This window comes from Salvelinus namaycush, chromosome 6 (genome assembly GCF_016432855.1).
Source record: "Salvelinus namaycush isolate Seneca chromosome 6, SaNama_1.0, whole genome shotgun sequence".
NCBI lineage: Eukaryota > Metazoa > Chordata > Actinopteri > Salmoniformes > Salmonidae > Salvelinus > Salvelinus namaycush.
This window is the reverse complement of record NC_052312.1, coordinates 11,797,708-11,824,940: the sequence shown is the minus strand read 5'-3', so window position 1 is coordinate 11,824,940 and position 27,233 is coordinate 11,797,708. Positions and strand designations below refer to the sequence as shown.

The 27,233-nt window shown below is 43.5% G+C and overlaps 2 protein-coding genes across 8 annotated transcripts; both read left to right on the top strand.

The window, feature by feature from the left end:
• The first annotated feature begins 272 nt into the window (after positions 1–272).
• On the top strand, positions 273–4,229 carry LOC120049651 (U2 small nuclear ribonucleoprotein A'-like). Of its 4 annotated transcripts, none has more exons than XM_038995983.1 (5): positions 273–383; positions 1,664–1,954; positions 2,359–2,538; positions 2,779–2,856; positions 3,528–4,229. In XM_038995983.1, the coding sequence occupies exons 2-5, from the start codon at positions 1,770–1,772 to the stop codon at positions 3,670–3,672; spliced, it is 588 nt and encodes a 195-aa protein (XP_038851911.1). In that variant the 5' UTR covers positions 273–383; positions 1,664–1,769; the 3' UTR covers positions 3,673–4,229. The 4 variants fall into 4 exon arrangements, with proteins under 4 accessions (XP_038851911.1, XP_038851906.1, XP_038851908.1 ...); XM_038995978.1 differs by having other exon boundaries at positions 2,356–2,538; XM_038995980.1 differs by having other exon boundaries at positions 283–383; positions 1,676–1,954; positions 2,356–2,538.
• Positions 4,230–6,516: 2,287 nt separating this feature from the next.
• aco1 (aconitase 1, soluble) lies at positions 6,517–18,894 on the top strand. 4 transcript variants are annotated; one of them, XM_038995975.1, is made up of 21 exons: positions 6,517–6,637; positions 8,262–8,402; positions 8,622–8,790; positions 9,010–9,147; positions 10,058–10,127; positions 10,305–10,488; positions 10,758–10,897; positions 11,183–11,354; positions 11,699–11,799; positions 12,076–12,192; positions 12,392–12,551; positions 12,819–12,954; positions 13,330–13,414; positions 13,611–13,767; positions 14,068–14,192; positions 14,437–14,541; positions 14,787–14,929; positions 15,216–15,363; positions 15,645–15,767; positions 16,511–16,696; positions 17,023–18,894. In XM_038995975.1, the coding sequence occupies exons 2-21, from the start codon at positions 8,276–8,278 to the stop codon at positions 17,137–17,139; spliced, it is 2,703 nt and encodes a 900-aa protein (XP_038851903.1). In that variant the 5' UTR covers positions 6,517–6,637; positions 8,262–8,275; the 3' UTR covers positions 17,140–18,894. The 4 variants fall into 4 exon arrangements, with proteins under 4 accessions (XP_038851903.1, XP_038851905.1, XP_038851904.1 ...); XM_038995977.1 differs by having other exon boundaries at positions 6,533–6,637; positions 8,272–8,402; XM_038995976.1 differs by lacking the exon at positions 6,517–6,637 and adding an exon at positions 7,654–7,998 and having other exon boundaries at positions 8,272–8,402.
• The last annotated feature ends 8,339 nt before the right edge of the window (positions 18,895–27,233 follow it).

The following is a 27,233-nucleotide window of genomic DNA, read 5'->3' as shown; positions in this document are numbered from 1 at the left end:
AAAACTGTTCAACATTTACTAACCCTTTGTCAATGGAGTGCTTTGTCCTTTGAGGAATAGCTATATGAAGGATTTTTACTTTGTTTGGGAATAACTGTACGTTGTGGAAATATCAGATAGAAATAAATTATGTAGAATGAAAATGCCTCTCTGACAGGTGGAACAAGGAATCATGTCAGCTCTATTCATTACTATTTCTATCAGCAACGTGGCCTGGGTCTTAGCCTTTGGGAGAACCTGTGGAGAGGAGGGGGTTAATGGCCAATGTGATTATCTAGATCTTGTGATCCAGAGCTGTCCCATGAATGAGTGCCTTTTATGTACAGTAAGCAGACTGCATCTCAGCTGGTAGACCTGCCTGAACCACCTCACTACACATCTTGGTGAGTTGGGTCAAATGAATGATTGTTTGTTAATAGATATGTTTATAATGTGCTGTATGATTTGTTTTTGAATGCTGTTTTAAGTTGTTTGTCTGTTTTAAGTTGACCTGTTTAATATTAATGGTCCTATGTATCTCTGACAAGTTTAAGAGACAGCTCTGCTTTCTTCGTATTATCCTTGAGCGATGTAGATTGTTTTTTTAAAGAGTTGCTGACCATACAAGCATATTTTTTTTTATATGATATTTTCGATGGCAAGATTTATAGATGTTTGTAGAACCAGGTGGATTATGCCTTGATTATCTTCAGTTGACATTAAATGCAAAAAGTTTTACCGGACGCTCTTATCCAGAGCAATTTACAGGAGAAAATAGGGTTAATTGCCTTGCTCAAGGGCACATTGACAGATTTTTCACCTAGTTGGCTTGGGTATTCAAACCAGCAACTTTTTGTTTACTGGCACAAGGCTCTTAATCACTAGGATACCTGCCGCTGAGTAAATTACATGCACAGGCATTTGGTCTGGTTTTCTAACTAACACAGTGGATCATTCATAGTGTTTTTTGACCTCCAATACCTCAGCCTGGATCTAAGGATGAAATGACTATAATAGCACATGAGAACAGGCACTGCTGTTGACCTACTGTATGCTACAAATAAAGGTCATTAGGTGAACTGAATGAAAACTGAATCACCTCGGTGATGGTAAAGTACTGTATTGTATTCCTCTAGCCAGAACATGTTTGGATTCTGTTAGTGTAGTTTTTTGACCGATGCTGTTCTTCACTCATGTCAACATTCCAAAGTTCAAGATGTACCAACATGTCTCAAAGGTGAAAGATTAGGGGAAATTGTTGAGGTATTCAATGATGGTCCTGAAGGGCTACTGCAGCTGCTGCTTTGCATTCAATCCCGCTGATCAGGGACTAAATACAAATTGAAATCATTTCAAATACTTTAGCTGTACTTGATTGAGCTTGCCTGTTGCAATGGAACCAATAGAAATCTCCTAAAAGTGCAAACCCCAACCACATGGCACTCCAGGCAGGCTGAAGCAAACGCGGAAAGTATTTGAACGATTTCAAATAGTATTTTAACCCAGGTTTGCCTGGGTAATAACTATTTTGTAAGTCAGTTATATGACCTGTACTATTCAGAAAACATTTGGGTCCGGAATGAGCATTTTGGCTTCTTGTTTATGTTTAACTCCTAGAAAAGGGTTTTTGGTAGTAAGTACTCTCAATAACTAAACCATTATGCCCTTGTTGTTTTGATTTGAGGGTGGATTTCAGGGATTACGGCGCCATGTATCTGAATACCCTGGTAATCTGGCTAGTTGGCACCGAAGAGTGAGGTGTTCGGAGGCTGTAGCTCGGCTTCTTAGCCATGGAGACAGAGGGGCCGCCTGCTGCACCAGGCCAGTATAGCCAGCCCGGTCAGCCAGGCCCAGTGCTGGGGCTTCGGAGTCTCTCCTTTGCCTACCAGGGCTTGCTAGAGATCCCCTACGAAGTCATACTAGCCCAGCAACACACCCTGGAAGTGTTGGACCTCAGCTACAACCTGCTGGAGGAGTATCCTTCTGTTATGAGCCCTGTACACAGACAGTATATACACACATGGACACATATTACACGCAGTCGTCACACACACACACACTTGTAGTCATGTACATACACTCACCAGAGATGGAAAACTACACTGTTGAAGACACATACATACACAAGCAACACAAACACATCTCTCTCTGACACAAAGAAATACGAGACATGCAACAGGGTTGGGGTCAGTTCCATGTAAATTCCAGTCAATTTAGGAAGTATACTGAAATTCCAATTCCAGTTCTCGTCAAATGATTTTCAATAAGGAGAATTTGAATGTGTTTCATTTTCTGAATTGACTGGAATTTAAATGGAATGATATGTACACGACGCACATTCACACAAACGATCTCTCCTTCACTCCGCTGCCAACGGAGCCCAGCTCTCCTGGGTGAACTGGAGCAGCTCAGCACTCTGATCCTGGACTGCAACAGCTACTCGTCCCACGTCAAGTTCCCCTACATGCCAAGCGTCACCACCGTGTGGATCAACAAGAACAAGATCAGCAACCTGCCCATCTTCGTGGAGGAGATCCACCGCAAGTTTCCCAACATTAAGTAAGAATGGCTTTCACTGAGGGCATTGTGTATGTGAGTGTGTGTGTGTGAGTGTGTGCGTGTGTTTGCTTGGGTGTCATTTTGTTTCTGTTAAAGCCAATTTCTTTGGGGTTCAGTATGGTGCAACATTGTAGAGCATGGTAGTGGCATGGTAATACAATGTACAAAAACATGACACCATACCACAAAGACCATTTTAAGTGTCGTTGTCCGACCTCTGGATATTTCTACTTCATTTAGGATCCTCAGCATGATGAACAACGAGGCAGCACCCAGCTACTTCAATGGAGGGAGTCTGCCCCAGTACATAGACTACAGGTGAGCTTGAGTGAACACAGCTGATACACTAAAGCTGCAGCTGTGTATAAAAAAAAAAATTAGATGACAATGATGTATTGTGACACGGTAATAGGAGCAGGATATGGTTCTATAACTCTAAAGAAGTTACAGAGTCGGTGCCTGAAGGAATCAGATGTTGTGTGATTGACATCTTGCTGTGATGTATTTTGTCCCCGATCCATGGCAGCTTAATTTAAAAAAGATTGAACCTTTATTTAACTAGGCAAGTAAGTTAAGAACAAATTATTCTTTACAATGACGGCCTACCCCAGCCAAACCCTCCCCTAAGCCGGACAACACTGAGCCAATTGTGCAGAGCCCGATCACGGCCGGTTGCGATACCGCCCGGGGTCGAACCAGGGTCTGTAGTGACGCCTCTAGCACTGAGATGCAGTGCCTTAGACCGCTGTGCCACTCGGGAGGCCGCAAAAATCACAAATCAGTCGTAAGCTAATGTACAGCGTGACACACTGTCAAATCATTTTCAGTGCTGTCAAATATTAGCCTATATACCATATTTGTCTTCCTGCCCCTCATCAGCGTGTTCTGACATTATTCCAGCACTGATGTAATTTAAACTCAAACTGCAACACAATGATGTCATTCAAAGCACTGAAATTACCAATCTGTTCCTCCTCTGGCCCACACAGGCAGTATGTGATCAGTCAGATCCCAAGCCTGACGATCCTGGATGACACTGAGGTTCTGGGGAAAGAGAGAGCGCAGGCTAAGAAGACCTATAGGATGCAGAGGATCAGGGAAGGCAGCAAAAGGAGGAAGGAGCTCCATCGTTGAACCCTCCTTAATAGTGCTACCTATATAACTGATCTGAAGACGTATCAAGATGAGCAAATCATTAATTCTAGCGATAGATGATTAGTTCAAGCAAGCTAGCACCAGTTGTAAATATATTGTCAACATGTTATTTGTTAAAATGAAAATGGGATACTTTTTGTTATGATTTTCTATGGACATGGGGAATTTCCCTTATCATTAAAGAAATGAAGGGAAGATATTCCATTTGAATGGTGAATGAAGATGTTTTGCAAAAGTAAATAATTCCATGTCACACTCAAACGTCATTTTGTCATTACTTGTATGTTACATATGTTCCTTTGGCAAGAAAAGCGCTTATTTAGGCCTATGAGATATCAAATTACCAGTGTACTGACCGATCTGTCAAAATGACCATTGAAAAGTCCTAACTCAGAGAGTGAGAGTGACAACGTGGAATTATCATGACAAGCATGGTTGAGAAATGGATTGTTTCCTCATAGAGTGTCCAATTATCTATTTGAAAAGTTAGTTTAAATCTTTATCTTGTGGCATTAAAGATGAAGTGATACACAGCACTGTTCTGTTGTGTTTTTAAATGGTTGTTAGACCTACCATATGATATGATACAATCTATTGTGTATTGTGTAGGTAACAAATTCTGTCAGACAATAGCTATCAAGCTATAAAGGTGACCTATAATCTTTTAATGCACATTATAAAAATGGTTGGCTGGTGTGCCCTCACCCATCTGAGCGGTTGGCTGTGAATGCCCTCACCCACTAGTACAATTATGCTGACTGTGATTTGGGTTCTGACCCTCCACAGGATGTCCAGTCAGAACAATGCTGATGCTTCTCTTTTTACGGATTTATTTCCTTTTCCTCTTCATCAACACACACACACACACACACACTTTTCATCATATAACATGAATCTTGACTGGGAGTGAATCTTGGTGGAATAGTACTTGTGTTACTCCGAATGAATTTGATGCACCCACCACTTTCAGGTATTCTTGTTACTGTCCACAATACAAATAGTCCTCAGAAATGTGTGTCTTCTTTCTTCGGACAACGATAACACTGACCTGAGTGGGTGGGTGCAGTGTCCAGATGCGCCTTTCCATGTGCTCTGATTGGTTGGGAATGGCAGGGCTATGAAGGGTGATGGATAACTAAGGTAGGCTAAACAGCCAAACTAACGGCACTCAAGGGAAACTGAAGGGACTGTGAGGGAAATGTAGGTAGAGAGGAGGGGAGCAGGATGGCTTTTTTTACACACATTAATGAAGAATCAGTAGTGTTTAGGCTTGTTTACACATTCACATGTATTGGATTCTAAGCAGTGATAGGTCAGAAAAAACACCTCCCTGTCAACATTATTTGAAGAAGATGTTATCAACCATATTATTAACCATTCAGAAGAAGAAAAAAAATGTCAGTCACTCACTCCCTGACTGCTAGGACTTATCAAAGTGGACTTAGGTCTTGGAGCTTTGGACCAATGATTCATATATACACTAGATGACTGTTGGGGGGGGGGAGCTGTGTTGAAGCCAACTCCCCCACCGTTGTAAAATATATTTTGGAAAATATAGAAATGCATATATTAATGTCTACATTAGTTTTTGACACATTTATTATATTACAAACACCATAATGCATACTTTTGCGTTATATTATGTGAGCTAAACAATAAAAAAAATCATATATATATTTTCCTAAAGTATCATTGTTAGAGATTACTAATGTTACTCTCTCAACTACAGCATCAACATACTTAAATACATTTAATTGAAATACTGTAGAATTCCACTCATTCCTATAGAGAACTGCGCCTACTGGGGAGTGCCAATATGGGCGACCGGTGGCTTCAAAGCCACTCAATGGCCAACACATAGCATTAGCATGCAGGGTTTATATACATCATTGGCTTGGACTCCTAATCTTGGTGATTCTGCATATTTTACAATATCACTGGAACAAGCTGCAAAAAACACTCAAACTAGACATTTGTATCTTGATCTCTTCATTCAAAGACTCAATCATGGACACTCTTACTGACAGCTGTGGCTGCTTTGCGTGATGTATTGTTGTCTCTACCTTCTTGCCTTTGCGCTGTTGTCTCTGCCCAATCATTTTTGTACCATGTTTTGTGCTGCTACCATGTTGTGCTGCTACCATGTTGTTGTCATGTGGTGTTGCTACCATGTTGTGCTGTCATGTGTGCTGCCATGCTATGTTGTTATCTTAGGTCTCTTTATGTAGTGTTGTGGTGTCTCTCTTGTCTTGATGTGTGTTTTGTCCTATATTTTTATTTTGAATCCCAGCCCCCGTCCCCACAGGAGACCTTTTGCTTTTTGGTAGGCAGTCATTGTAAATAAGAATTTGTTCTTAACTGACTTGACTAGTTAAATAAAGGTTAAATAATAATAATGTTTTTAAAATTACGCACACAGAAGCAATTGCTAAGGTGGTCCAACCAATGATGCACATAAACCCTGGATGACTATCAGGGGGTGCTGTATTGAAGCCATCTTGGTACTCTTCCTAGAAATGCATTTATTAATGTCTACATTCATTTTTGACACGTTTATTTTATTACAGACACTTTAATGCATATGTAAGCTAAACATAAAAAATTAAATATTACAAATATATAAAACATTTCCCTTAAAGTATTTTTTAGAGAGTACTAATGTTCCTGTCCCCACTACAAAAAAAAATTACTTAAATACATGTAATTTTGTCGTTGAAACATTGAATTGAAATAGTGTAGAATTCCATTCATTAATTCTTATGGCGGACTGCTCCTACTTGGGAGTGTCATATGACCGACCGGTGCCTTCAAAGCCTCTCAATGGCCAATACATAGCGTTAGCAATTCAGGATTTATATACGTCATTGGGTCCGACTAGCTAGCTACCAGAACAAAAAAATAAAAATAAACATTAGCTTCGCTTCAACTGTAAAGAGAAGAAGTGGTATGTGTGACTGTTTTTTGCAAATATTTGTAATCTTCACCATGCTTTCAAAGTAAATTTACTGTATTTAAGTTATTAAGGGCAAGTGCTGTGACTCAGCATAACTGGTTAGTAACCGGTGACGTTGATTGCTATTCAAAGCTAGCAAGATACGCTAGCCAGCTAGCTCCAGTAACTAACTCGTTTAGCCAGGCGTAGGTATAGTTATAGTTAGCCGCTGTTAGAAATCCCTAAATGTCTCTCTCGCTCTCTCTGTTATCTTGTTTAACACTAGGACCGCACACAGCCTGTTGTTAGCAGTGTCTGGTGTGGGAGACTGTCAGTTCAGGACCCAGTCTTGGTCCCGATGGGTTAGTCTACTATCTTGAAGTTGAGTTTAGTCGGATACTATTTCCTGATTGCCTCAAAGCTAGCTTTATCAACTTCTCAGTCTAGTATGACGGTCTTAGATATCGTGTAACAAATAACAGGCCTAACATCCCCCTGTAAAATCCAACCCGTAATATAATCTCATTCTATTTCCCATTCTAATATAATACAAATGACCTGTTCCAGACACTACTAGGATATATCTTGGGCTAACCATTTAGTTAACAACTTTAACATGTACACGAACATTTAACATACGCTTACTTGAGAAAATGTATTCCCCGGGACAATGGAGAATGTAGAGTTATATTTCAACATCTGGGTGTTTGTTAATGGATACTGTAACAGGGCAGTACTTGGAAAGTTGCGAGAGTACATTGCTGCACAAGGCTTTCTTAGGTCATCATGAGTCGACTGTTTTTTTAAACTTTCCCTTCAATTCCATTTGTCCTCAAAGTCACAAGGGTGCTACAAAGATGCACTTTCTTATCAGAGGTCCCCTTTGACACAGATACATATGGGGACACGTATTAACCTTGGGTACCCTTACATCACAAACATCTGATTACACATTCATAGAGGCTGATGTTGTTTGCGGATTTCACTGTCTGTTCAATCTTGGCAGAGAATCTTCATTTTTAGGCAATAGGCTTATGCTAATACTTCTAGCCTATTCCTATCAAGCCCGATTTGTAGGCTATTTGGTTGCACTTTCCTGAGTATAAAAAGGATGTTAGATAGGGATTGGTAGTGAATTAGTTCAAACCACAGTTTGAACAATGCTCAAGTTTTTTCCACTTATTGAGTGATTAGCCTAATTTAATACGCAGCGGAGGATAGTAGTATTCCAGAAATATTGTATTTTGGAACACCGTACTAGGCTAATTCACAGGTCTGTTATACCCAGAATTTAGCTGGAATCGTACTTCCCTGTCTGTCCGTGCTGAAACTTCCTTGACCTAACAGATTCTCCCGTAAAAAGATAGAAGGCAGTAAGTAGCGATTTTCACCTACACACAGGGGAGGAACCAGAAAATTCCAGAATACTGGAATTCTTTGCATTTGGTTGTTATGTTTAATTTTAAATTTTTTAAATTACAAAGTACCTGCGCAATGGGGCAACCACAGAGCAGGCTCAACTTTCGTGACTGCTCAGGTCACTTGTACTGGGCAATAGGGCAACCCTGAATGTCAATCCCTAAGAAGTTGCAACTGTTTTAGTTTTTGACGCTGAACCTTGAATTGTTTCCTCCAGGTAACCCCAGGTGTATGTGTGAGAGAGGGAGAAAGTCTACAGCCATGAGTAATCCTTTTGCACACATAGTTGAGGCTCTGGACCCAAACAACCCCGACCACAAGTTCTACAACCTCTCAAAGCTTGGAGACCCCAGATATGGTAGGATATCAAAGTACCATAACCCCTTTGGCAATTGTTGGTGAGCATGGTTGGTGTACTAGGCTAAATTCAGGAAATGTACTGACATTTAGTTAATTTGAGTAAATGCTCAAACTAGATTTATTCTGATTCATGAATTACATTTCAGTTAATTGCACTGTCACTATTTTTGTACTTCAACCCTGATGGTTGATATGAAATGCTTCCCTCCTCCTACAGACCGCCTGCCATTCTCCATCCGTGTGCTGCTTGAGTCGGCTGTGAGGAACTGTGATGGGTTCCTGGTGAAGCGGTCAGACGTGGAGAGCATCCTGAACTGGAAACAGACCCAGACTCAAAGCGTAGAGGTGCCGTTCAGACCTGCCAGGGTCATCCTGCAGGATTTCACGTGAGTTAGACCACATGGTGTATCAATTCTGCAGGTGTGCTCATGAGAAATCTTTCATGGTAAAATATGCCGTGGTAATATCTGTATTGTAAACTGGGAAAAGCTGATGGGCAGGTATCCAAATTGAGGTGGCTTTTCTTTCCCTTTTTAAAGGGGTTGCTTTGAATAGTGAATGGATTTATATTATAACTTATGTCCTGTCTCTCTTTCCTCTTGCAGTGGAGTGCCTGCAGTAGTGGACTTTGCTGCGATGCGCGACGCTGTGAAGAAGCTGGGTGGAGATCCAGAGAAGATCAACCCAGTCTGTCCAGCGGACCTTGTCATTGATCATTCCATCCAGGTGGACTTCAACAGGAAGTAAGTCTGGGGGGTCAGATCTGTGTGTGTGTGGGGGGGGTCAATACAAGTAGGGCTGAACATCATAATTAAGTGAATTTCCATTCAGGAGGAATTGTTGTGAATTAGAAGTTTATGAATACTGGTAATTTCAGTGAAGTACTGCTACACAGGCTAATTGCTGGAGAAATGATTATACCTTTTTACTACATATTTATGAAGCAAACACAGGCTGATGTGTAATCACAGTGGAATGTTCTGTAGGGTGAGCTTGTTTGTTGGACTTTGCTCTTAAGAGACTTAGTAGAGCCTGTAGATTTCGACATTTCTGTCGACCACCAGTCGTCATAATGTTGCATAACGCTGAAATAATGACACCTACATTGTGACCATGCTGAGTCTCCAAGCTGACATTGTTGCAAATATTAACTGCTATTTTGTCCCGAGAGGTATAAACCTATAAAGCAAAATATTCCAAATTCCCAACGCTGATACACTGTTTCTTACAGATTTGTAATTTTGTGCTCATTCTACTTTCAAGTAAACATATTAGGAGATGTACATTATGACATTTGTGTAATTTTCACCTGGAACTTAAAAGAAAGCTTTTGGCTAGAGTTTTATTTTGGTATTTGTTTCAGTAGTCAATTGTTGATATAGTTCCAAAATGTTTAGCATGTCAGCAATCAAGTTTTCAAGATATGTACTGTAACTTTCAAAATACAGAAATCAGGCCCCAATGATGCATTTTGCATCATATGATGCAAAACTCATCCAGCGGGCCAGATTTCTGTATTCTGAAAGTTACATATCTTGATTGCTGAAATACTCCTCAACTCCTTTCCTAGATGTTTTACTTTTGAGAACTGATTACGACGGATGTGTTTTTAAGAAATGCAGATTGAGTCAATTGACATTTTTCTTTTCCCAGGTCTGACAGCCTCCAGAAAAACCAGGACTTGGAGTTTGACAGAAACAGAGAGCGATTTGAGTTCTTAAAGGTATCCAAACCCTTTGTCCACCATTCAAAACCTGTAGTTTAACTCATAAGCCTTTCATAAAGGCCACACAATTTATAACACACATGGCCCTCTTTCAATCATAGCAATAACAATATCATGTATAAAACCCACAAGCCTCTCTAAACTATTGATCTTGATCTCCCTCCCGTTCCACAGTGGGGCTCCAAAGCGTTCCAGAACATGCGTATCATTCCCCCCGGTTCGGGGATAGTGCACCAGGTCAACCTGGAGTACCTGGCCAGGGTGGTGTTTGACCAGGACGGCTACTACTACCCTGACAGCCTGGTGGGCACCGACTCCCACACCACCATGATCGACGGCCTGGGCGTGCTGGGCTGGGGTAATTACTAGATTGGATTATGTATACTGTTAAAAAGATAAATGGGATTGACTCAAATCATTGCTAATGATGTTAAAGGGATAGTTCACCCAAATTACACAATTACTGCATTTACAAATTACTGGAGTTCCCCCCCCCCCCAAGTGGGCAGTACTTAGCTACCAATAAACCAAACCCCAAAATGTAGTTGAGAAAATATGAGCTATCTAGCCATGCTACTGGAATGTGCCCAGAGCTGGAATAAATCCTGTCGAACATGTTTGTTGTAGGTGTGGGCGGGATCGAGGCGGAGGCCGTCATGCTGGGCCAGCCAATCAGCATGGTGCTCCCCGAAGTCATCGGCTACAGGCTACAGGGCACCCCCAACAAGTTCATCACCTCAACCGACATCGTCCTCACCGTCACTAAGGTAACTGGTTACGCGGTTCCACGACTGCCACTGTTTTATCAATGGACATCTTTTTTGGACAAATCTGTCTAATCAATGTAGCTCAAGGCATGAAATGATTCAGCAAAGTAGCCCTATCAATGCTATTGGTTTGGAGAATTGTGTTGATTTGATAAGGGGATAAATAAAGTTGTATTGACTAGATTAGTTGTAGATTAACAGTGGCAGCAATTTCATTTCACCAGTGTATGTCACATAGAAACACTGTTTGTCTGAGTGTCCCATTCTCTCCCTCTGTGCACACAGCACCTGCGCCAGGTCGGTGTTGTGGGGAAGTTTGTGGAGTTCTTCGGGCCAGGTGTGGCACAGCTGTCCATAGCCGATCGAGCCACCATCGCCAACATGTGCCCAGAGTACGGCGCCACTGCAGCTTTTTTCCCTGTAGACCACATCAGTCTTCAGTACCTGGAGCAGACAGGTGAGATATCCACACCAATGCACATGAGCAGCACTTGTCTATATTTACAATGGGTGTTTCTGATTCCGATGGAAAGCAATACAGATATTACATTGGCCTCTTTTTAAATTGCAAACTTTCAAACAGCCTTTGAATGTTACACCACCTACTTAGCGGAGTAATTTTTCTCCTTTTGTAATGGCAAAAATCTTTCTGAATACATTTTAAATGTAAAACGGGGATGATAATAGTAGTATTAAAATCCTGAGGGAACTGTAGATGTAACTGGCAAAGTCTAATTTACTTCATGTCTGGATTCTTCATTTTCTTTCCTCATTCCTCTTTCCCCTGCTCACTCTGCCCAGGGAGAGATGCTGAGAAACTGGATTACATCACCAGGTATCTGAAAGCAGTAGCCATGTTCAGAGACTACAGCAACTCCTCCCAGGATCCTGACTTCACCCAGGTACTCTATTCCACAGTGGATCCTTTTCAAACACCTTTAGTCATTTAGAAATTAGGACTTATAGTTTCTGGATGCATTTGATTAAAGATTGTCAGGCATGCTTGACTAGCTATGGTGACTTTTGGAAGTCATTCAGTTTTGAAAATGATTTGACAAGTGTATGACTGGAATGTATTTGTAAAATAATTGGCATGTCTCCCTTTTAATCTGCTCCTTTTGCTTTCGGTCTCATTGTGATTTTCCCTCTGTGCCGCCTCCTCACTCCATCCTATGCAGGTGCATGAGCTGGACCTGAGCACTGTGGTTCCGTGCTGCAGTGGTCCCAAGAGGCCTCAGGACAGGGTGGCTGTGTCGGACATGAAGACTGACTTTGAGGCCTGCCTGGCAGCTAAGGTAATGACGACACCTGCTTAACACTGACTTTTTTGGTATCTACATGCTAATAGCATCCTGTTATCTCAAGTCCTTCCCTTTTTATATTTGCATGTGTGTGTATAAGGTGTGCACAGAGTTAGAAAACCTATAGGTCATATATAGGTGCTATAGGTGAGCCCACTAGCTTTTCTAACTCTGTGGATGTGTGCCATTGCAGCAAGGCTTCAAAGGTTTCCAGGTGACTCCGGAGCTTCACCACGTGAAGGTTCCATTCCAATACAATGACAAGGAGTACAGCCTCTCCCACGGCTCAGTGGTCATTGCTGCCATCACCAGCTGTACCAACACCAGCAACCCCTCTGTTATGCTGGGTGCTGGTACGTATCCCTCGCTCCATACCTCATACCCTGCGCTGTCTGGGTTGTGTTCGTTAGACACCAAGCAGACACAATTGACGGAAACAGAGGGACTACCTGGACTCCAAAAATAAATGTTGTTTTTGCAGCAGATAACAAAAAATGTTTCCAAAGTTTTCGTTTTCGTGCCCCAATGAACACACCCCAGCTATCAGCGGCTGTAATTTGACTAATATCTGGGAAGTTGCTCAGTCAATAAGGTTGAATTGGCTCTGCGTTGCTTTTCAGGTCTCCTGGCGAAGAAGGCCATCGAGGCTGGTCTGAGCATGAAGCCCTACATCAAGACCAGCCTGTCTCCCGGCAGCGGAGTGGTCACCTACTACCTAAAGGAGAGTGGCGTCATGGACTACCTCTTCCAGCTCGGGTAAGGCACTCCTTCCTGAAGACTAATTGTCTGGAGAATGACGGGTTCAGCTCAAAAGTCTTTGCTAGCTTCTTTATCCTCCATTTCAGGATGACGGTATGTGACGTATTTAAGCAATAAGGCCCGAGGAGGTGTGGTATATGGCCAGTAGACCACGGCTAAGGGCTTTTCTTATGCGCAACTCTGTGGTATATTCGCCATATACCACAAACAGCTGAGGTGCCTTATTGCTATTATAAACTGCTTACCAACATTATACTTTTTTTTATCATACCCATGATATACCATGGCTTTCAGCCAATCAGCATTCAGGGCTCGAACCACCCAGTTTATAATTTCCTTTTTGTCGGTATATGTTATTTCCCCCCCCGTCAGGTTTGAAGTGGTGGGTTATGGCTGCATGACATGTATAGGCAACAGTGGGCCCCTCCCAGAGCCTGTGGTGGAGGCCATTACTCAGGTAACTACTGACTTTTAACATTTTACACCCACACCTGGGCTGTGTTCATTAGGGCATGCAATGGAAAACATAATTTTTTGGGGGGGTGGTCCATTTAATCCCCCTGTTTCAGTCCGTTTTCTTCTTTTGGGTGCCTAATGAACACGACCCTGCATGGTCAATGGCTACAGCTCCTCACACGTTCCTCTACCTTCAGGGAGATCTGGTAGCCGCTGGGATCCTATCAGGTAACAGGAACTTTGAGGGGCGTGTCCACCCCAACACACGAGCCAATTACCTGGCCTCTCCCCCGCTGGTCATTGCCTACGCTATCGCCGGAACCGTGAGGATTGACTTTGATACAGAGCCCATTGGTGAGTGTCCTCAAACCAACGCCGTGAATTGGCAATCGTTCTGTAGTTTTTCTATATAGCATTCACACCAGTGGAGGCTGTAATGGGTGGAATTAAATGAATCGAGGGGATACCGTTCCATTCATTCAATTCCACCCATTACAATGAGCCAAATCCTCCAATTTTAAGGTGACACCAGCCTTCACTGGTTCACACATACACTGTTCCTGGAGCTCTCAAGATGTTTCAGCAGATTGGGCTGTCGGTGCTGATACTGGTTTCTGTTGTTTCTCTCTCGCCGCCTCTGGTTTCATGGTGTAGCTCTGAACAACAAAGGGAAGGAGGTTTTCCTCAGGGACATCTGGCCCACACGGGAGGAGATCCAGGCTGTGGAGAGACAGTTTGTCATTCCTGCTATGTTCAAAGAGGTTTATGAGAAGATTGAGGTCAACTAAACTCTTTGGATATTAATTTTATATGATTTTTCCCCTGGTTTGATTGTGTAGACAAGTTGATTAGTGGGGAGGGGTTAAGTAATGCCTCAACATTTCAGCCTCTAGAAGGCCATAAAGTGTAAAAATGTGTGTCAATAGGTTACTTTTTCAAGGTATTGGTTAGTACATTAGTGTAAAGAGCTGTTGTCTTTGTAGTTTTGATATTGGACTGTTCTACCTTGCTCCGCCCTGTCAGAAAGTGAATGAACGCTGGAACGCCCTCAACGCCCCCTCAGACAAGCTGTACACCTGGGACCCCAAGTCCACCTACATCAAGTCTCCACCCTTCTTCGATGGACTGGTACAACACACTAACCTAATGCTGTCATTGTAATGTCTGAGTTCTTTCCCATCGGCTTTCAGGTTTCGTTAAAGGGATAGTTCAGAGAAAGTACATATTTATATATTTGTTTCCAAGTAGTCTATGGACAAGGAGAGACTGCAATCCACAACTAGACACTTTTACCAACTGCTAATATTATAAAGTCATTGTCATTCATGCAATTCCGCGGAACTACCCCCTTAACCTTTCGGTGATTTATTCAGACCAAGGAACTACAGACCCCCAAGTCCATAACTAACGCCTACGTGCTGCTGAACTTCGGTGACTCTGTGACCACAGACCACATCTCTCCTGCTGGGAACATCGCCCGAAACAGTCCTGCAGCACGATACCTGACCAGCAGAGGGTGAGAGATGGGAGGCAGTCACTATTTCACATTACTAATAGTCTTTTTCATACTACTGAGCAGAGCTGTACTGCACTTGCCTGGTAATACACCCCCCCCCCCCCCCCATGGGTGGAACCGTGCTGGAAAGGATCATGCGGAAGGAAAATAATCCCAACCAGCAGAGTATACGTTTCTGGTCCGCAAGATGGTGTGAAATTTAACGCTGGGTTTTTTAGTATGTTTATGATAGAGTGAAGTTATATGAAGGGTCAAAGGTTTAATCTTTTATCCTTTGCCCTGGCAGTTTAAACCCACGTGACTTCAACTCGTACGGATCTCGGCGTGGCAACGATGCTGTGATGGCTCGGGGCACGTTCGCCAACATCCGTCTCTTCAACAAGTTCCTGAACAAGCAGGCTCCGCGCACCCTGCACTTACCTTCTGATGAAACGGTAAGGCCCTGTAATAATTATCAATAATAATCTCTGTAATAATCTCTTATAATGTAAAAAATCTCCTGATAATGTTAGCCACCAGATTATGTAAAAAGTTATTACATTATCAGATGAGTAATTTTTTTTAGCTTATGTAATAACTTAAATTTATTGTATGTTTCGAGTTTGTTCTTGTATTTTCACTGCATATTACAGTTTCCTTGTTGTGTAGCTGTTATATGTACTCTGGTTGTCCACTTGCATCAATGTGTATTTTTGGGTTGTCTGTTTCTCTACAGCTGGATGTGTTTGATGCTGCTGAGCGCTACCAGCAGGCTGGCCTCCCCCTCATGATCCTGGCTGGGAAGGAGTACGGATCGGGCAGCTCGAGAGACTGGGCCGCTAAAGGTCCCTTCCTCCTGGTCTGTCTCTCCTCTTATCATAACTGTGTTTTGATATGTTATCTGTTATACATTTACGTTATCTTTTTTTACATTACCTTTTGATAATGTATGATGTTGTAGATTAGAAGAATGTATGGAAAAAAGGGATTTGAATGCCGTTGACTGTATGATACTTTCCATTAGCCAAGATAAGATTCTGGTGAGCTGTGTTATTGAACAAACATACAATTCAAAGTAGGGACAATGTACACAGAAGCCATAAACACCAGATGGCACCATGAGAAAGACAGTAAAGAAAAGACACAATTAGCAAGACTCTTGAATAATTTATTCAACTTGTATAGTGCTTTTCAAATAATCTCAAAGCGCTTCAAAGCACACACAAAATACAAGTCATTTAATAAAACATCATGAGATGGACAGTCATTAGAAAGTTCATGGCTTGTGTGGTCATCTGAAGGAGGTGGTCAAGCTGGGAGAGAAAGTCCAGAGGCAGGCAGGAAGCACGGTCTCATCAAGGTGTCTCACTGTTTCTGGCTTCTCCGTAGTATAACTTAGATTTAAGTTTTAGCTATGGCATTGCAGTCCATGGACTCTGTAGTAAGTAGGTAGCTAGCTACTCCTTCACTACTACCAAAATGAAGCACCCACTTGGATGATGCCATGGCAGTCATGTATAATTAAGAGTTTCTCAGAGGGTGGGCTGCAGGGATACCCCCATGATACCTCCCTGATACCCCTCTTCTGTGCCCCTCTCCCAGGGAATCAAGGCGGTGCTGGCAGAGAGCTATGAGCGAATCCACCGCAGTAACCTGGTGGGCATGGGGGTGATTCCTCTGGAGTACCTGGCTGGGGACACAGCAGACAGCCTGGGGCTGACAGGACACGAGCGCTACACCGTGGTCATCCCTGAGCCACTCACACCCAGGATGATTGTTGACATTAAGGTTGGTCTGCGTGGTGATAAAATGGGATGGGAAATACTGGACTGAGGAAGGGTTACCAATCATTCATATGGTCAATTTTGCAGGAGTTTCTAGATCCTTTCATGACACAGCTAACAAATGGAACTTAGTAGTTTCTGTTCACTTTCTGTACTGTATATTGTGATTCTGTGGCAATACTTTGTATATAGTAATGTGCTCATATTTTACTATTATTTTGTAGTGTTAAATTAAAGTATACTTAGCTGGGTAGCTTACTCCTGGAGCATACGGCATCAACAGCAGTTAATCCTAATATCCTACTGCTCTCCTTTTCCCTTCCGTCACAGCTCGACACAGGCAAAACATTCCAGGTGAGGATGAGGTTCGACACGGACGTGGAGCTGACGTACTTCCACAATGGAGGCATCCTGAACTACATGATCCGCAAGATGTCTGAGAACTAGAGAGCACACCGTCGGGACCAAGTCATGCTGAACACGAAAATCCTCCGTGTAGAAGGCAAAACAGAACATGCTGAGTCCCCCTCTCTGTTTCTGTTCGATTTTAACATTTGGTTTACATAATCTTGTGGTTTTAGTGCATTAATTGGTCCCATACTTGATCCATTGCAGGTCGGAATGATGTAGTGAGTCAGAAGTACCCCACAGCACATTTAACACTGGTATGATGTACACCTGGGTTCAAATAGTCTTAGCTTTCTTAATCAAGCCCAGCTCAAGTGTTTGAAAGAAAACAAACACTTTTTTAACCCAGGTCTTGTATGATGTGACGACAGTACAGTAACCACCCTACCTCTTTGTTGCCAAACCAGTGGTTCACCCACCCTCATCCCTCCCACCGTCCATGCTAACATTAGCTAGCCATGCACACAAACCTAGTCTGCCCTGGTTGGCTGTCTTGTCCAGTTGTTACCATCGTCGGTTCAAAGCTGCCAGTCATGGTCATCTGTTCCGACCAGGGTTGTATTTGTTGATTTCATGTCTTATATGTTATTTTACAAACTGCTGCTGTGGTGAAGCAGACATCGGCTGCTTCTGAAATGGAGCCCTATTCCCTTCATAGTGCACTACTTGTGACCAAAATGTGTGCACTATATAGGGAATAAGGTGTTAACCCCAGACACTGTAATAGGTTGGCTTCGACTCCTGACAACGAGGGTGTTATCTTTGTATTATGAAAAAGAGACCAGCATAGTTTATTAGAATACCTAAGTTTAATTGCCTTAAATGGTAAAGTTGACATTAACCCTCACCTTTTGAGAGGAACAGTATATTGTGTGTGTGCCTCGTTTCTTTTAAATGCTGCTTCAGTGCAGAGGTATGTTTTTACTAGATCACTAATTTCAGTCTTGTCTCTGTTTCATAAATCCACTTTTCTTTCTTAACCTGTTGATGTTGGCAATAGAACTTATATGATTTTGTCACAGTGAGTACTTACTACTGTTGGTGAGTAGGGTTGCAACATTTTAGTACGTTTCCAGAAATCCCTATTAGAATCCTCCAACCAGGATTTCTGTGAAGTTACCAGAATTGTGCAACCCTATTGGTGAGTGTGGCTGGACTTAATTCCCAGTTGCCGGTTTGACAGGGAGGCTAGTAAATCAAATTAATATAATCATGAATTCCAAACTGAATGAAGTTTCTTAGCTGAAGCGAGAATTCATATTTTCTCTAAGCACTTGGGGTTTAATGGACCAAATCGTTTCTATCAATAAGGACGAAGTCCTACTTTGAGATTCTTTTCAGAAGGTACTTGTTTGTGGTATGGATAAAGTGTATATTTTTTCCCCCAAGGTTAGCAGAAGGAGTCTGCTACAAGGCCACACCGGGGATAGTGGTAGTCTTCGTCCTTCCTGTTTTTCTTTCTGCAAATAACTGGACATATCCACCATATTGCTGTCCCCTATCATGTATTTTCAGTGATTGCATAATGTTATCAACAATCCTGTTATGAAATGGCTAAGGGGCAGAGTAAGACTACATTTGTCACATTCATTTGACTTAAGACAGGAATGTTCTCTAAAAAACTTTTGAAAAAGGAGAGCTGCACATTAGGACCTCAGATGCAATAATTGAATAACCACGTTTCGACAGACAAGCTGTCTTCATCAAAGTATATTCTCCGCTAGCCAGCACCTCGCCTAAACAGGTGTGCGGTTCTTTCGCCTCTAATAAACTTTAACTTCTACATAACTCAAATGCAGCACTGTTGTCAAAATAATTGTGCATTATTAGTATTTACAGAAATGCAATGAAGACCATTGGATTTTGAATAATAACATTCTATAGGAATGGCACACACAATTACATTTAACTGGAATTTGAAAATGAAGTACAATAACTGGCTAAAATGGTGCAAATATCACAATGTCATTTTAGTAACCCTAACCCAAAACTGCATACAAAGCTGTATCAAAGTTAACATTTCTGTGGCATAATATGTAAAGTTGGCACCATGTTATTCATAAAATAACTTGTCTTTATATTCAGTATTCCTCAAACCCAGTTATGACTTATTTCAGACATGACAGCCTTGCTACCATCATGGACATACATTTGAATACAGCCTTGCTACCACTGAGACAGTTAGGTCAAATAACACTTGGAATGTACACAAGAGGTATCAATTACTCACAATACTATTAGTTATACACAGATGACCAGTGCAGCAGTTACAGCTCTCAGTAATTAGCATAATGGCACACAATGTTACACAGGTGAACGGTACTGAACATTAAATGGATAGTTCATATTCAGAAGGGTAAAGAAACTCATGTAATTTAAGTGTACTATCCCTTTAAACTACTGGAGCTGGAATAGTGTTTAGGAGCAGATTGACATTAGGTACACCACCCCGTTCACGAAAAGGTTCGCTCCTGAGTCACGTGGTCTATCTTGCCATTATAAAGCAGCAGGCCTGCCAACTACGCAGTTATCTGTCCATGTACGCAGGTGATTTTCGAGTTAAAAGTACGCAGAAATGAATAGAGCCTGATTTTTATTTTTTAAATTGTAATAAATAAAAATCCAGAGTGAATCTGACAACACTATTTTCGAGGCAATGCTTCTATAGATGTTATCAATTTCGGAAATTATGTATGCTCTGCCAAGAAATACAATAGGCACCTTTACATAGGCTGAAACACCGTACTCCTCTAGCGAACAGAGTTCAGATTCCGTTTGCGGTCGATGCGATTCTATGTTTTCAAAATTGTGTTGATTAGCGACCAGACTCACAAACAGCGCGCGCACAATCGTGCGGGGGAAGAAAATCCCAATTCGGCACGTGCTACGCGCGTGAGTTGAATCTCCAATTTGCCGTGAGTGTCTGGTACTCTAAAAAGTTGGACAGGGTTGCCAGGTCTGAAGCAGGCAAACCAGCATCGAGGCATTCAGTTACTGTTCTATTGAAAGTTAGATTGGGCAAAACGAGTGACCTTAGCGGCTTTGAGCATGGTTTGATCGTCAGTGCTAGGTGCGCCAGTTCCAGTATCTCAGAAACGGACGTCTTCCTGGGCTTTTCACATACGACAGGGTCACCGAGAATGGTGGGATAAATAAAAAAACATCCAGTCAGTGGTAGTCCTGTGGGCAAAAAGAGCTGGTTGATGAGAGAGGTCAAAGAAGGTAGGTAAGAATCGTGCAAGTTAACAGGCAGGCCACAAACAGACATAACGGCATCTCAGAACGCACAACTCGTCAGTCCTTGTCATGGATGGGCTATTGCATCAGACGTCCACACCGAGTTCCACTCCTATCAGCTAAAAACAATAAGAAGCAGCTCCAGTGGACTATTGAGGAGTGGTTAAACATGGCCTGGTCTGACAAATTCCAGTTCCTGTTGCATCATGCTGATGACAGAGTCAGGATTTGGTGTAAGCAGCGTGAGTCCATGGACCCATCCTGCCTGGTGTCAACAGTACAGGCTGTTGCGTACCACAGCGTATCTGAACATCGTTGCTGACCAGGTGCATCCCTTCATGTCTACAGGGGGGTCTGACCCGGTACTAGATGGGTGTACCTAATAAACTGAGGGCTTCAGCGGTGCATCTGACATGTTTGCTGACTTGAATTTGCAACTGATGTTTAATGCACTACTACTACTATAACTCTTAATTGAAGCTGACCTCTTAATTAGTCTATTGCTGTAGTACCATGTTATTTGGGTACCTTTAGGTAATCAGTTGATTAGCTGTATGAATGCAGCTTGTCTTGTGAGGGTCAGCTCCATTCCTGTTGCAAAGGCAGTGGAAAGAAACATAGTTCTGTTTCATATCATGAATACAACGTAGAGATCCGTCTTGACGTAGCGATGTCCCCTGCCAGTCTTACAGTCTCTGATCTGCCGATTGGACCTCGACACCAGAACACACCTCCTGGTGCTCTGGCCGGGCTCTTCCTCCAGTTGGTGTAGGTGACGGGCTCTCCACTCACCCACTCCCAGCGTCCCCTACTCTCACTGTCGTTCAGTCCTGAGATATGGAGAGGACAGTGAGTGAGGTGAGGTAGATGCACGCACACACATGCATGTTGAGTCACTTTTCAGCCAATGGAGATAGAACAGGATACTTATTTGACCTATCCAGAATGGTTTCCGTCCACTTAAGTCCAACAGCCTGTCCATATCAGCCTTGGAGAAAATGCCCACCCGATTGGCTTGGTGACCTGAACCACAGGAAAAATAAGAAACTTTAGTTTCCTACAACAGAAGGGCACATTCTATCAAAATAGGTTACATGTTCCTTGTTCTCACCTCTCCCTGCATTCCCTGACGGCAGCGCTCCATGTCGCCTTGCGCTCGGTACTATGGAAGTGGCAGTAACCGTTGTGATAAGTCCAGCCCTTACAACACGTCTGCGCACTGACCATCTGTGTTGGTGAGGAGGAATGGCCAACCAATGAGGTTACTGAAACATGAAACAACTGACATACAGGGTCGGTTTCCCTGACACATATCAAGCTTAGTCCAGGAAACTGGCCCAGAATGTTGAGATATGATTCCCGGGTAACCCATACTCAACCCTGAAATAGTCTACGTATGATATTCACAACACAATTGGGTAAATGTTAGGGGTCAATGGAGGCTGGTGTGAGGGCTATAGGAGGACAGGCTCATTGTAACAGCTGAAATTAAGTACAGTAAATGGAATGTAGTCAAACGTGGTTTCCATATGTTTGATATTGTTCCATAGATTCCATTCCAGCCATTACAGTGAGCCCGCTCCTCCCACCAGCCTCCACTAATGGGGGTACATTATTTGCTATTCTTTTTCAGGCACTATCCATCTCAGGTTGATTACCTCATTAGTGGAAGCCCAAGGCTTCCAGGAGACCCCGTTGCAGCATAGGAGCCGACCTGAGCTCTGGGCTCCCGAGTGGCGCAGTGGTCTAAGGCACTGCATCGCCATGCTAGAGGCGTCACAACCAGCTGTGATTGGGAGTCCCATAGGGCGGCACCCAATTGGCCCAGCGTCATCCGGGTTTGGCTGGGGTAGGCCGTCATTGTAAATAAGAATTTGTTCTTAACTGACTTGCCTAGTTAAATAAAGGTTAAATAAAAAAGGCTCAAGAGAGTAGTTGGAGAGAATCTATCATGGTCGATCATGTTTCTTGATGTAAATACATATTATGTAATAAAAGAAAATGTGATAAATAAAATACCAATTTAGACAAACACATTGTTACACCAGCATGACTGTACTTCTGCCCAAAAGTCTCATCTTTTCCTGAGCCCTGGAGGTGCTGCCCAGCACGGCCTCCTCAGGGGACACCAGTCAATTCAAATGTCTCCTACGCCTCCTCCAGTTGGTCTTGGGTAGTCTCCATCTGCCAGCTCCTTTTGGACACACCTTCATAAAGAGCAGAGGTTTTAGTTTCTAATCTATGATGGTAGTTCAACATCCCACTACAAAGCCATACACACCAGGATTAAACTGGATTAGGTTGGAAGGGCTCAGAATGGAATCCAGCGGTCACTGTGACTTTCTCACCTAAGATATTAAGAAAAATAGATTCCAAAAGTGACATTTATCGCACTATAATTCATTTAATGTGCCATCTATCACTCGAGTCCCTAGATGACAGGACTTGGGATAGATGGTGATGTACGAGGACTCTGCCACGTTGTCTTTCCGTAGGATGTCCAGTGAGACAGCGCCCTGGTTGTCATATGCCTGGTACTCAGTACATGTCTGGTACTCAGACACAGCCAGCTCCACGCGAGACCACTTCAATTCCAGTCTGCAGCAGGGAGCCATGAGGGACAAAAAATTGTTTTACACACCAACCAAGGATTGTGCATTGTCTTTCCAAATTGGTTCAGTGTGATGGTATCTTCTTTCATTAGAAGAATACAGTACATATGTTACATAGAGACATACAGTCGTCGAGGACCATTTACCAAATCTTCATATAGTATGTATGTGACCATTGGTTCTCCTCCCCTAACTGACCATATTAATACTATTTGTGTGGTGCACGGAGCAGCATCTTACATGTGGGAGGGTCCAGTGTTCCCTAGAGGATCAGACACTCTGAAATTCAGGCTATCTGTCAGAGCTTCTGTTGCTGGGTCTATGATATACACAATAGTCCTCTGGCTCTGGTCCCTCCCTTTGTTGCTGGGCAAAGCTGCCTGCAAAAGCACAGTTTACTGAAGAGCAAACACAATTAACCTGTTTTTGGGCAATGGTAACGGTCTTTTTTTGAAGTGGCACTGATGGCCAAATTCAATGCATTTAGATGAATTATGAGTAAAATCAAATCAAATATTCAACTGAGGGAAGGGGGCCTCAAGCCCCTGGATATGGGGACACCTGTGATAGTGCTGTCCAGGTAACCGAAGTATGGTGGTCTGTGGATGTGGAAGGTGAGGTCTTCATCCTTGGTGCAGGCGTCCTGCGCTCTCAGCTCCCGGGACGAGAGGTAGATCCCATAGCGACCGTCATAGCGACCGTCAGACAGAACTTCAGCTTTCCACAGAGACAGCAGCTGCACTACCTCAGGGTCCGAGCTGCCCAACGGATCCATCTGGAACATGTTCAAAACCTCCTTATTATTTAGATTCCATTACTAACGAAGAAGTTTCTGTGCTGATTTATACCTGTATGAATAGACCCCTCCAGCTAAATATCTGGGCAGAGGTGTGTATGCAGATGAGTATGTCCTACCTGAATAGTGAAGTACACAGGCTCCGTCTGAACCCTCCCCTCCAGCAAGAGGCCCCTGTTGGTAGTATGTGAGGCCGTGAATGCAATGCGGCCCATCTGTGAGGGGCCACCCCCATGCCTGTAGGTCACCTCCAACAGGTCCCACTGGGTGAAGTTATTCCCGGCAGTGAACGGGACGCCGCCCCAGAGCAGGCTGTGCCAGGAAGAACAGGAGGTCACTGGACGGGGTGTCGGAGTCAGACAGGACGAGGGCGTCGGGGGTCACTGCCATGGGGGACTCTTAGGCCGCCGTTACACGCCAGCAAGGGCAGGACGTGGCCGGTGGTCTCCACAGAGATCTCCAGGGTGCTGTTACGGGTGGCCTTGCCGCTGCTGACTACAAACCCGTTAAAGAACGGGGGGCAATAGACCTTATTCATAAACAGTAGATACTAAATATACCTGTATATTAGGTAAGGTTGTGGGTGTGAACCTAGGATATTATTGCACCTAGCTTGCATTGTTCAATGCATTTGATAATTTTTTTGATTGTATATTTTGAAAAGCAGGTATAACCATTTTTTGGCGCTTAATGAACACTGTAAATGTAATACAAAAAGTGATTTCACAGGATATGTAGGTGTGCATAAATCAACTTAGAATTGACCCCTAAGAGAGTAATTGTATAGATTGGAAGAGGTGTTGCCATTACTGTAGTGTCTCCATCGGTGCAGTAGCTCTGTTGTTGTGGACGTAGCCCACCAGGTTGGCAGCGATGTCCATCTGGCTGAAGGTGCTGATGGCCACCACGGGGTGTTTGATGTACTCCATGTGGCTGTTGCCGGGGTGGGACCGTGACCATGTCCAGCAGCGCCTCGGGTTTGTCTGTACCATCTGTCAACAGCAGGACGTCTGTTGTCAGGACCACACACTCGCCGCGGCTGGTTTTCACCGGCTTCACGAAGACGGAAATGATTCCAGAAAAATTGTGGCTATAGCACTGACAATGAACTCATGTCATAAAAAGTGCCATTTGGTAGTCTGTCTGTCCACAAACCTTTATCCATGTCCTGGAGGGATATGTGGACTTGCTGTGAGGGGGAGTGGTTATTCCCATCTAGCAGGTGGAACACAAATAAGTCCTGTATGGCAGGGTGTGGCAGGGATTGCAGGGAGCTCGGCCCCAGTTGTGTACTGGGCCGTACTTACCACCCTCTGTAGTGTCTTGCGGTCGTCTGCGTTCCAATTGCTGTACCAAGCCGTGATGCAAATCAAAATCTACATTTTTGATCAAAATGTTATTTGTCACGTGCGCTGAATACAACAGGTAGACCTTACCGTAAAATGCTTACTTACAAGCCCTTAACCAACAATGCAGTTCAAGAAATAGAGTTAAGAAAATATTTACTAAATAAACTAAAGTAAAAAAATTCAAAATCAAAAAGTAACACAATAAAATTATACAACAATGAGGCTATATACAGGGGTTACCTGTACCGAGTCAATGTGTGGGGGTACAGGTAAATGTGTGGAAGTAATTTGTAAAGTGACTATGCATAGATAATAATGTAAATAGTCTGGGTGGCCATTTGATTAATTGTTCAGCAGTCTTATGGCTTGGGGGTAGAAGCTGTTAAGGAGCCTTTTGGTTCTAGACTTGGCGCTCTGGTACTGCTTGCCGTGCAGTCGCAGAGAGAAGAGTCTATGACTTGGGTGACTGGAGTCTTTGACAATTTTTTGGCCCTTCCTCTGACACTGCCTAGTATATAGGTCCTGGATGTCGGTGATGCAACCGGTCAGGCGGTGATGCAACCGGTTAGGGTGCTCTCGAAGGGTGCAGCTGAACTTTTTTAATTAAAATTTTACCCCCTTTTTCTCCCCAATTTCGTGGTATCCAATTGTTAGTAATTACTATCTTGTCTCATCGCTACAACTCCCGTACTGGCTTGGGAGAGACGAAGGTCGAAAGCCATGCGTCCTCCGAAACACAACCCAACCAAGCCGCACTGCTTCTTAACACAGCGCGCATCCAACCCGGAAGCCAGCTGCACCAATGTGTCGGAGGAAACACCGTGCACCTGGCGACTTTGGTTAGCGTGCACTGCGCCCAGCCCGCCACAGGAGTCTCTGGTGCGCGATGGGACAAGGATATCCCTACCGGCCAAACCCTCCCTAACCCGGACGACGCTAGGCCAATTGTGCGTCGCCCCACGGACCTCCCGGTCGCGGCCAGCTGCGACAGAGCCTGGGCGCGAACCCAGAATCTCTGGTGGCACAGCTAGCGCTGCGATGCAGTGCCCTAGACCACTGCGCCACCCGAGAGGCCCCTACAGCTGAACTTTTTGAGGATCTGGGGACCCATGCCAAATCTTTTCAGTCTCCTGAGGGGGAAAAGGTGTTGTCAGGCCCTCTTCACAGCTGTGTGGGTGTGGGTGTACCATGTTAATTCCTTAGTGATGTAGACAGAGGAACTTGAAGCTCTCAACCCGCTCCACTACATCCTCCTCCGTTTCCTGTAGTCCACGATCAGCTCCTTTGTCTTGCTGACGTTGAAGGAGAGGTTGCTGTCCTGGCACCACACTACCAGGTCTCTGACCTTCTCCCTATACAGTGCATTTGGAAAGCATCATTATACCCCATAATGACAAAGCGAAAACAGGTTCAGAAATTTTTGCAAATATATACAAAATAAAAACAAAAATACCTTAATTAAATAAATATTCAACTCAACTCAGATGCATCCTGTTTCCATTGATCATCCTTGAGATGTTTCTACAACTTGATGGAAATTCACCTGTAGTAAATGTAATTGATTGGACATGATTTGGAAAGGCACACACCTGTCTATATAAGGTCCCACAGTTGACAGTGCATGTCAGAGCACAAAAACCAAGCCATGAGGTCAAATTAATTGTCCGTAGAGCTCTGAGACAGGATTGTGTAGAGGCACAGATCTGGGGAAGGGTACCAAAACATTTCTGCAGCATTGAAGATCCCCAAGAACACAGTGGCCTCCATCATTCTTAAATGGAATAAGTTTGGAACCACCAAGACTCTTCCTCTTGGCCGCCCAGCCAAACTGAGCAATCGGGGGAGAAGAGCCTTGTTCAGGGAGGTGATCAAGAACCCGATGGTCCCTCTGACAGAGCTCCAGAGTTCCTCTGTGGAGATGGGAGAACCTTTCAAAAAGGACAACCATCTCTGCAGCACTCCACCAATCAGGTCTTTCTGGTAGAGTGGCCAGACGGAATCCACTCGTTAGTAAAAGGCACATGACAGTACGCTTGGAGTTTGCCAAAAGGCACCTAAAGGACTCTGACCATGAGTAACAAAAATGCCAAGCATCACGTCTGGAGGAAACCTGGCACCGTCCCTACGGTGAAGCATGGT